At 33.7% G+C, this 11,513-nt stretch overlaps 1 protein-coding gene across 1 annotated transcript; it reads right to left on the bottom strand.

Annotated features, from left to right (window-relative positions):
* Nucleotides 1-384: 384 nt before the first annotated feature.
* LOC133790709 (myosin-9) lies at nucleotides 385-9,026 on the bottom strand. The gene is made up of 36 exons (XM_062228452.1): nucleotides 8,883-9,026; nucleotides 8,654-8,799; nucleotides 8,389-8,545; nucleotides 8,212-8,270; nucleotides 7,916-8,075; nucleotides 7,674-7,823; nucleotides 7,461-7,597; nucleotides 7,230-7,376; nucleotides 7,031-7,132; nucleotides 6,884-6,941; nucleotides 6,692-6,793; nucleotides 6,564-6,601; nucleotides 6,237-6,363; nucleotides 5,970-6,140; nucleotides 5,757-5,888; nucleotides 5,559-5,668; nucleotides 5,395-5,455; nucleotides 5,142-5,319; nucleotides 4,841-5,046; nucleotides 4,633-4,752; nucleotides 4,389-4,487; nucleotides 4,033-4,254; nucleotides 3,768-3,907; nucleotides 3,544-3,655; nucleotides 3,406-3,453; nucleotides 3,033-3,287; nucleotides 2,790-2,945; nucleotides 2,498-2,704; nucleotides 2,253-2,396; nucleotides 2,092-2,162; nucleotides 1,891-1,990; nucleotides 1,744-1,800; nucleotides 1,575-1,631; nucleotides 1,403-1,483; nucleotides 751-833; nucleotides 385-663 (listed from the first exon to the last, which is right to left on the bottom strand). Exons 1-36 carry the CDS (start codon nucleotides 8,958-8,960, stop codon nucleotides 540-542), a joined length of 4,395 nt encoding a protein of 1,464 aa, XP_062084436.1. The 5' UTR covers nucleotides 8,961-9,026; the 3' UTR covers nucleotides 385-539.
* Between the last annotated feature and the right edge of the window lie 2,487 nt (nucleotides 9,027-11,513).

The raw sequence follows: 11,513 nt of genomic DNA, 5'->3' as shown, positions 1-11,513 counted from the left end.
ATTAAAAGCATGTAGAATTGAATAAATTAGCTAGCAATTTTAGTTATCTTTTTTCATAATGTGTGTTTGTCATACCTAAGTAGCAAAATAAATAATATCATTAAAAAAATACTTAAATTTGTGCATAGATAAAGGTAGATAAATAGGACAAAACATAAAAAAAAAAAAAAAAACAAACAAACAAACGAAGAAACTTTCATGTGATTTAGTTTCAGAAAGATGATTCAATTATTTAAGACGACACTTTAATGATCATAATATATATATATATATAATATTTATTAATTCATACACTTATATATGCAAATTTATGGCATTGTAAAAAAATGATATCATATTGGTTCTCTTCACTAAATAGGACAAGTACTTATACAACAGAAAAACTAAAGATCAAATTAGCATTTATGGAAGAAAAAAAAATTAACAATATACAAAACACCAAGATTCTCTAGCTAACATAAACACATATTAATTAGCTAGTTTTGTTTGATTCATTTGAATCACTACAGCCACATATAAATATATATATATATATATGATCAATCTGAACGTGGCAACAAGAAACTAAATCCTGAGTTCTCACGGATGAGCGGCGGCGGTTCGATGTCGGCGATGTCTATTTGCTCCATGGACTTCGATAAGTCATCCACTGAGAATGGTATACTGTGTAACAGAAAAGTATATACATGATCAGAAAATTAATTCACTTTGTTTGTTTCCCGAGAAAACTAAATGAAAATATATATATACCTGGAATCGTCATCTAAGAGGAAAGAATTACTGACGGCGTTGTTGGAGTCCTCCGTCATCAAAACCCTCATGTTCGATATAACCTATATATAGAAGAGTTGCTGAGCAAGGTGAGTGTTATATAAATATATATATATATATATAAATGGAATTTTATGCTATCGAAGCTAGCTAGGGTTTGAGTAGTATATATATAATAGATGAAGATCATAAGGAATTACAGTGTCACAGTGCCGTAAAACGACATTAATTAGGGAAAGCAAAAAATAACTATGAAAAGCGACTATATTAAGAAAAAAAAAACGACATTCATTATTAAAAAGACAATAATAAAGGAAAACGACTTTCATAGGTAAAACGACAGTGATTTAGAATGACAATAATAAAGGATAACGATAATAATTTGGAAAAACGATAAATATTTTAAAACGACATTAATAGGAAAACGACAATAATTTGGAAAGACGACGACATTTAAAAAAACTATGTGAAAAACGACAAAAATCTCAGCAACTAAACGGTAATAAACTTTGCAAAGAATAAAAATGAAAGCACAATAAATTCACGTTGCCACTTTTTATGTATAAATATAACACTATCAAATAATGTCCACAGTTATATACATAAAATAAAATAAAAGAAGGAAACTTACATCGGTAGACACACTGTGTGTGCCATATTTGTCATCCCAATACATTGTACTGATCCGGTACAGCTGCTGTATGCTAAGCACCTGTCCAAAAACCAAATTTACTGGATTAATTCACACCAAATATGTCACATACATAATAATATTCATATAAACATATTATATATATACATACCGGACACAGATCATGACTTATTTCATCTAATGTTTTCTTGGGTTTTTGATGTATAACCTGAATATGAAGAAGAAGAACAAAAAGGAAAAAAGTTTTAGTGTACAATTTATTATAGCACTTTTTTTTCAAATATATAAATTGCAAAACGACAAGAATAGAGATTACGTACCAGAAACCCAATGGCTTGCCTTATATGCTTGAGCTCGTCCCAGGCTGACCCTGCATACTGTGTGTGTGTGTACATATATATGTTATATCTAGATTTTTAATTTGTTTTAAATGACAGTAATTAAGTTCAATAAAAGTGATTAAGTACCTCATCAGTTGCCTTGTAACACCAGTGTTCTAGTTCAGCTAATCCAGCTTTAACATACTCACCATTACTAAACGAACAACACTCTCGTCTTAGTAGAAGGCTGCACACACAAACATATATAAGTGTATTTATATGTATGTATACACATATATACTTGTTCTGTTCACTGAATGTTGTTTTCCAATCGATCTAATACTACACCTGTTGAATAGTTGAACGTTGATGAAAGAAAATATTTGTGTAAACACTTTACGGACCAAGAATGGAGGTACCTGTTAGAAAATGATTACAAAAAAAAGATGGAGATAAGGAACAGAATAATGCTAGTAAATTAACATTTTAAAGAGAGGTTTTGTACTAACATGATTTGCTTTCAAAGTGTTTAAGAAGTTGCCAAGACTGCCAACAATCCCTTGCCAGTGAGCAATAAGAGCTCTCTGGGCTTCAGTGTTGGCAACCGATCTTGACGATCCCTTAACCAAGCTTGCTCTTGATGTTCTTGGTGCCTTAATCATATTTAAAAAAAAATATGTTAGATTGAGTTTAAAGAAAATAATTGAATATTAGTTCATAATAAGCAAGAAATTAATGAAATATACTAACAAACCTGTATGCATAAGCCAAGTAAAGGAGAGATTTCTTTCTTCAAATTATCTCTAATCATTCCATATATCTTTTCTACATATGCAGTGAGTTGCTGTTTGAAAAGCAGAGCTGGGTACTTGGCTTCAACTTGTCTTAAACTGTCTACTCCACCATTCATACCACCATTGATCAATGAAAGATTAACTCCTTGTGGGGTTCCACGGAAACTCTACAACAACACCACCAAAAGTGTTAATAATGGAAGTTTTTAAGAGTATATTTAGTGTTTTGAGGGACAAAAAGCTTGTTTTTACTTGTGTCATTCTTCCAAAGAGAGTGGCTGATGATGAACGGCGACGTTGAGGGGTCATTCCGGCCGCACCACTTGCTTTCAGAGTCCTCTGGAGAAGTAAGAGGAGTGTTGAGGCATTGGATAGCCAATAGGCCAAAACTTCATTGTTGTCTTGAGTCTGAAAATCCAAGGAATGAATTTAGTTGAGTGTGTAGAGAAGAGTGAAAGAAGCTAAAGAACATGGTGAGTTGGGAGATTTCGGAACCTCAATGGCATGGCCAATGGTTTGGATGATCCTATCAAAGACACTAGTTCTCTCAACTTCAAAAGATCTCCACTGCAAAAGACATTTGTATATGATACAAGCAGCAATAGGTCTGTTTGCTGAGAAGCCGAGGTGCTGTGCAATGCATCTAATGAGCAGCTCTTGATTCTCTTGTTGTTTTTCATTTAGTGATTTCTGAGGCTTATCCTCTACTTCAGATGATTCCCTATGGTTCAGTGATGAGCTATGCAGGTCCTGAGCAATGTCATTAACCGAAAAAGGAAAGTCAAGAATGAAAACTTGGTTTAATACCAATCAAAATGTTCTCTTAACTATTACATCAAATTTGAGAAAGGTTAGTTTCTTTTCTTACCACAGTTGGCTTCACATCCACACCAAAATGACCACTTTCACCACCTCTCTGCCAATCAACAGATAACAACAAAAAACGTTAGCTTATCTGCAATGTTACTATAGCCAATCTATCATATGAGGTCTGTTTATGTAGTACCTGAAGAATTGATCTAGAACGCCCGGAAAGGAACTTATTTGGTGCCATTGACACAGCTTGTTGGCGTAGAACTTGATTTTCTGATTCCAGATTGGTGAGCTTCTCTTCTAGCCTAATCAAGGAAGTTTTAAGTATTTCAATGATCATGGATAAAACAGAAGAAAACTATGATAAAATAACAGTGACATGTTATCATTCAACTAAAATGTAAGAGATTATATTACCTGGTCAATGATTCTTGCAGCAGTTGAGCTTTTTTCTCTGTGTCTTCTAGCTTTTTACGTCCTTGTTCATTAGATTCTTGAGATTCATTGTACTTTCTTTCGAAGTCTTCAGCTCTATCCTTCTCTGACTTCAATGAATCCTGAAAATGAAGCCAAGTTCCCCATTAACAATGGAAAAGCTCATTCATGTAGTAAATTTTCATCTAGATAAGATTTGTTATAACAGATGACTCTACGTTGTGTTGAATGACATAAAAACTTTTACCTTTAGGCCCTCTACTTCTGCTTTTAAAGAATCAATCTTTTCGGTATCTTCAACAAGTACTTGAGTTTCTTGTATCACAGGAGGTGCTTCTTCTATGGCCTTCTTTGCCGCTTCTCGTTCCTTGACAAGTAATGCATTTGTTTCATCAACTTTGTTCTGCATTTCTTGTAAAGAGTTCTGCAACTTTGTAACCTCTTGTGCTTTTGCTTCTTCTAAGTCGGTCTGCAAACATTGTTTCATTCCTTTTTTATGAGTATAGTTCTAAACAAAAGTGCATAGATTATGATTGCTTAGTACTTAGACGTTCATGTATCCTATTTACATTACAATATTCTTCTACAAGACATGAAAATTACCCTTAAACGTTTCTCCAATTGTAGACGCCAAGTAAGTTCCTCCACTGTTTTTTCAAGCTTATCCTTTGCTTCTTTAAGTGCACCTGTTTCTCTAGCCTCCTGCAGAAAATTGAAGATTGAAAAAAAGTGAGAAAGGGTATCAATAAAGACATAGCAGTATAATATCCTTTATTATAATCACCAGAGTCTAAGCTCAGTTTCAGTAAAAATCTTTATACATAAGACTGACTTCATTAGTACTGACCATTTTGAGCTTTCTAAGTTCCCTTCTTGCAACTCTTCCCCTCCATCTGCATTGTGTCAGAATTGAACTCTTCTTGAGCTTCTTATAGTATGCAGCGGATTTGTGACAACGCCACCGTGTCTGCATATACCTTAAGTTTAGCTTTTATGTCTTGGAGGACAGTTCAGAGTGAAGATCCTCCACATTGCTTAATATAATGGTATATTACCTGAATAATTATGGCTGCTTTGGTTTGCTTCCTGAATCTAAATTGTTTTCGAGCAGCCATTGCTCTTAAACCTGTCTGCAATACAAGCACAGAGACATGAAGGGACTTGTATGATTTCCTAGCATGGTATCTGCGCAAGTTCTTCTGAATTTTAACAGCAGCTGCCTCCCTCCTCATGTTCTCGAAAACCTTGCAAGCCAGTCTTCCTACACAATACACCAAACAACATACTCTTAGCATATCCTAGTGTTGTCCATGGAAACAGGATTTCTAATACTAATATACTTTTCAGATGTCTAACCTCTCCATATTGATTGCACAACTATGGTGGCCTTTCGCAGTGCAATGAACTGCTTTCGAGCTTGGTGTGTCCTTATGCGCCTCTGAATAGTCTTTGCTGCACTACTGAGTACCTCTGATCTCCTTGCATCCAGTTCAGCCATCTGACCAGCTCTTAAGAATACCTTTGTTTTACCTATCTGCATGACACCATTTTAAAGCTAAGTAAACATGAGTGCTACATGTAAACATAGAAAAGTACTCTCTTCATATACCTGAAACCCTTTAAGTGCCTTCTTTTCTAGAATCTTTTTGCAAGCAACTTTTTCATCATAGCTGCTTGTGAGTATATTAACAAAGGGTCAGAAACCAGAACTGCCTAAGTACATATTTGACAAAGTGAACCAATAGCCAAGTTGTGTTGACAGAGTATGCTTACCTTCCTTCCAAGGCTTCAGGGGCAAGGAGCCCAAATCGGTTAATAAATTCAAAGAAAGGTTTGCGAGTAGGATATCCAGCACAGCTGATTCTGATTGCCTCTAGAACACCCTACATTGATATTGTACAATGCTATGTGAAAGGAGAAAAAGAGAAGAAAAAAGGACTTAAGAAATTTTTTGAGTATGCTTTTACTTACACCACAGCGCAGTTGTTGCATGATGTTGACATTCTCAAATATGGCAGGTTTCAGAAGGTTGTTTGGCTTTACACATCTGATGTAGTGAGGTTCTGTGGAATTTAGTGTCTCCATTAGTTGCTGGAGTTGCAACTGCACAGTTTAGGACATGAAAATAGATGTCAGTAGCTAACTTGTTGCAGCATAATCATCATGTTCGAAACAAAAAAATACCTTGAAACGAGAACCGATTGAAGAAAACTTGGAAGATTTAGTTGTCTCTTCTTTTAATGGAGGGAAAAGGCCTGCCACAAAAGAACATTTGGAAACACTCAACAAGTCTTGATGCTCAGGAACCACATAGTCCTTGTTCTTGTCCAAAAATTGGTCAGATTGATAAAGGACCTGAAATGAAGTGTTGTATTGATAAGATGAAGAAACTGAATTCAAAGGCTGATTATGCTAGAAGCAGTATTGGTACCAAGAGTGGATGAATCATACCTCGCCAGCATAATGGCTTATAGTGAAATCTGTCCGAGAAAGTTTTGGCTTTATGAAACGTTTGTGATTTTTGAATGTTTGATAAAGCTTGTTTGCAAAGGTTTCATGTGTTGACTTTGGAAACATGCTGAAATATATAAAAATAACAATTACTGAGAATGAAGGAAAACACTAAAGCAAGAAAATTGAATAAAACTCAGCAATACTTGGGAATTTCTTAAATTCTCCACCAGATAGGAAGAAAAATAATTTCAAGTGCACTATGACCATGTTCCATTAAAAAACAATAGCAAAATTTAATTGCAAAAATGAAAGAAACATTTTTACCAAGCTTCATCAAGAAGAGCAACAATTCCACCAGGTTTCTGTAAGCCAAAAAAAAAAAGTAAAAATCTTGTTTCAAAAGAAACTAAAATGAACAGCAGCTGATATAATGTGAAGTAAGTAGAATTAACCTTTTCAATAAGATCCAAGACATCTTGATTGTCCACAAATTCAATGTAGCTCCAATCAATTTCCTCTTTTGTGTACTCTTCTTGTTCCATTTTGAAAACGTGCTGAAATCATCACCAAACACTACTTTAATCTAGAAAAAAGTCAAAGAAAAGTGAATAGCTGAATAAGCTTTAAAAAAACAGGCAAACTACCTGATTGAAATGTTGTTGCAACTTCTCATTTGTGAAATTAATACAGAACTGCTCGAAACTGCACAGCAAAAAAATATGCTGAAATTGAGTCTCATGTTCATATCTCTTGTATGTATTTACAAACATTCCTTATTTATTTTTGTTTACCTGTTAGTCTTAAAACTTTCAAAACCATAGATATCAAGGACCCCAATCAGGGATTTTGAATTAGCATCTTGTCCAATTGAATTATTAATTTTGTCCACCAACCTGTGAGTATAGAAGCAGACTTAACATCACAATAGAATCTAAATACTGAGTATACTTGTAATGGTGATGAATCTGGTAAGTGATATCAATGCCGTACCAGTCAAACAATCGAGAATATATCGTCTTAGCTAAGCCATCTCTACTAACTGCTGCACTTTGAGGATCAAGACTTCGTTTAATAACTTCTTCAGGTGTGATCATCACACGCTTACACAATGCATCCTCCAAGGCATCAGTATCACACCTAAAGAGAAAAAAAAAAGTAAAATTAAAAAACAAAACAAAGTGGAATACTAAAAAATGGGGCAATCTCAAAAAGAGGCCATACATGAGAAGGTCTGCAGTCATTTTTAGATGGAACTTGGCTGTATCATCTTTTGGAAGTGATGAATCAATTTCTTTTCCCTTTGCAAATTCAATGTTTCCAAGATGAAGAATCGCCGCTATAACTCTGAAGATTGCTTCCTGGAAGAGACAGGAGTGAGAAGTTGGTTTCTCTTGGTTCTATATCATTAAATCACTGGTTTTGATTAGGCCATACCTGCTCTTTAGCACTTATTCCAACAATGTCCATTGCTCTCCTTGTAGCAAGGTAGTCATGAGCATCACTTACTCCAACCAGTTCATAACAATTAGATTGGTTAAGATAATGAAATGATTTAGGATTTCCCAACTTGTACTTTTCAATTTCCTGACCATTTTTGACACAATAAAAAAAAATCTAGTCATGATTAAAAAATTTATGTTGTGCTCTGCAATGCTATCATTTGGTGATGACTATACCTCTTGTGGTGCAGCACAAAGAAGGTAAAAGCAATGGTAGTTGCGCTCGGGATTGGAAATTTGGCAAACACGAGACCTTTCAAGAAGGTAAGTTCTTATTGCTGCTCCTGAGATTCTTCCTTGCTTATCAAACTGGATCTCAACAAATTTACCAAATCGACTGTACCAGTATCATATAGAAATGTTAAAAAACAAAGTGTTGAATGACATAAAATAATGATTTGTTACAATGTGAGACATGTCCAATGAGAAAACTTGAGAAAAAAGTTAACTGAACAAGTGCAAGGAAGTCTCACCTAGAATTGTTGTTTCTAAGAGTTTTAGCATTTCCAAATGCTTCAAGGACTGGATTTGACTGCATTCATCAAATTTGTGTATAAGAAACTATGAATGTAAGCAGTATATACTAATTAAGTAGTGCTAGATTGACCATAGTAAAAACCACAAACTGAAAGTCAAGATATAAACCATACTTCAAGCACTTGCTGTTCAACTGTTCTTCCTTCAGTAGCAGCTCTGCCACCAAGAAAGGCAAGGTACTGCATAAGCATTTTTGTTGTTTCGGTTTTACCAGCTCCACTTTCGCCACTGACAAGGATCGAATTGCTCTTCCCCTCATTGATCATAGCCCTGGTTAGATTGATTAATGATTAATGACACTCATATTCAGTTCATTGGGCGAGATTAAAGCAATAATAATAAAAAATGTGAAGTAGTAGTAGTAGTATAGATAATAACCTGTATGCAACATCAGCTACTGCAAAGACATGAGGACTTAACTCTCCAAAAGGTGCACCTTTGTATTGTTGCATCATATGAGCATCATAAATATGGGGCAATCTTTGGAATGGATTAATGGCAATAAGGATATTTCCAGTATAAGTCTGAAAATCAACATAGAAAGATTCAAGAGATTAATGATTTTTATATGAAAATTTATGATGAAACCAAGGAGACAAAGACTTACATAGATTTCATTAAGCTCATATCTAGCTTTCAAATTCTGCAGTACTCCAGGCTCATGCAGATAAGAAAGCTTTGTCATGTCATCAACTCCACCAGCAGGAGCTTCTGTATCTTTTGGGTATATTTTTGATAGCTTTGCAACAATCTTGTAAAGCATAAAAGTAAAAAATGGATAATCAAAATCAATACACACACACATATATATCAATGAAAATTTGAAAATATGTTAATAAATTGTTAAATGGGTTTGTTTCCACATACCTTTTTCCCATTGCTAGCCTGGATCTCAACTTCATTTCCATTAATCTTTGATACTTGTCCATCTATCCATGCAATATCTGAGTCTTCAGCCCAGACGTGAGAACCTACTATGATATTCACTGGAGTTCCCTGCAGAGACACATAAGAAAAAGCATGAAAATGACCAAATCTTTTTACATATTAATACAGTGACGATACGAAAAGGGTTGGTTGCATACCATTATATATGTTATCTTCTTCAATCAAAAGCTCATTGAGTACTGTTTTTTGTAACTTGTAAAGGTTTGAATAATTCTTCTTCTGGGGTTGTGTTTTTCGAAGAAAGAAAAATGACCCTTTTGAGAAAAAGCATATCAGATCACTCTGAGAATATATAATCAATATTGCGAAAGCCAAAGAGTTGGAAATGGGGAAATGATGTTATTAAAACATAATAACAGGAAAAGTGTCAGAGAAAATGGCATGTTTTTCTTTTCAGAAAGAGAGATAGAATGAGTAAGAAAAGTAAAAGGAAAATGCATGGATCCCAATGGATATATTGTACACGTGACATTCTTCACAAGCACCACTAAATTCGGTTACTTCCCTTTGGTCTCGCGCCATTTCGTGGCTACTAACCAAGTCTTCTCTCTCTTTCTTTAACGGTATTGTCATAAACTCATAAATTATAACATTATTTTGCTTTTGTGTGATGTCCCAGTGTTGTGTAGCCGAGTCTATCGTTTACATTATGCAACTCATCATAATGGTCGTTGGATCAAATCACACACAATTTATTCATACGTTTTTCAAAGCCTCTAATGATGGTTAGACAAACATTAAAAATAATAATAAAAAAAAATGGTGATTGTAGTACTAAAATCCATCGAATAAAGTTTCTCTTATTATTTTTTCATTTATTTGGAACTTTAAAGAGTGTTTGGCATACATAAATTTGTTTCATGTATATTCTAAAAACAATATTTTTTGTAAAAAAAAAAAAAATATCACTCTTGAAAAAGAAAAATCATCACTCTTTCTCAAATTTCCTCTTGATTGTACATTAATCTTGAGTTGCCAAATCCATAGAATAATGATAGGATTTTTTTTTAAAAAAATGTTGGATTACAGATATAGTTTTAATTGTTTGGATTATGAATTAATAAAAAAATCTAGATTAATAAGAATTTTCCATAAAATATTTATAATTTGAAATTCTCAATAGGTTAAAAAACAAAGTATCTTCCCATGTTCTTAAAAAATAAACTTAATGTGGTATCCATCTGATTTATAAGTTTATAAGTATTCAATTTTCGTTTTCTAAAAAAAATAGAATTATTTGAAACTAATACTTATTTTGAAACGAAAGTTAAGATCGATTTGATATTCCTAATCCTAAGCAACCTGCATTTTAGTCCAAGAGTACAAAGCCAACATTTTATACATACTTTCTAAAAACTGTCTACACTCTTAATAGAAAAACTAAACACTACCGATCGAAACATTATCTAATGGGGAATTTCAAGCTATATAACATGGGGAAATTTTGTAATATGTCAACATAAACACTCATCCTATTAATGTGCCACCAATCATGTTTTAGACAAAAAATACCCATTTCATTAAAAAATTCTCAGATTTTAACATCTAACACACTTCCTTCTCTCGCTCTCCCTTCTCCATCCACTCACGCAGCTGCCCATCATGAAATTGTCGAAGAATACTCAATCGAAAGCATACTCAACATCGCCTGCTAGTAGGTGACGTAACGCCTGGGCGGTCTTTTAGGGTCATACAATTTACGTAAAATGCTCCAAATGATGTGTTTTAAATGCTCTAATCTTATTGGTTAAACTAATGATGATGTCTACACTATATATATGGGTTATTAGAGTTGAAAAGGCTTGATCATACTTTTCAACTCTCTCTCTAACATCTTTCTCTCTCTAGCTCTCTAAGACCAAAGTTTTCTCCAAGAAACTCATCAAGCTTTGCTTGACTTGCATATTTCAAGGCTTGTTCAATCTCGAATCTCATTCTACTGAGTTGAAACTTCAAGCAATAAGGGAAGGCTTGAAATAGAGATTTTGGACAACAATATTCTTATTGTGTATAAGCCTTAGAAGTTCTTCAAGTTTGAAGATTCAAGTTATTCTAAACTAAAGGTTGTATCTATCTAACCTTAACTTTGTTTTGTGTTGTTCTATTATAGGTTTCATTGTCAGTATTGATGATTAAATATTTCTAAGTTCATCTTATCATCATTTGATCATTTAATATCTTATTTTCCATTTTGACATTCATATTATGAACATGTTTATTTGATTATCAAGATTTATATTCATGCTTTGAATAAGGTTCTTGCTTAGTGATTAGGGTTTCAAATATTGAA

Source organism: Humulus lupulus, chromosome 7 (assembly GCF_963169125.1).
Source record: "Humulus lupulus chromosome 7, drHumLupu1.1, whole genome shotgun sequence".
Lineage (NCBI taxonomy): Eukaryota > Viridiplantae > Streptophyta > Magnoliopsida > Rosales > Cannabaceae > Humulus > Humulus lupulus.
This window is presented reverse-complemented; position numbering and strand designations above follow the sequence as displayed.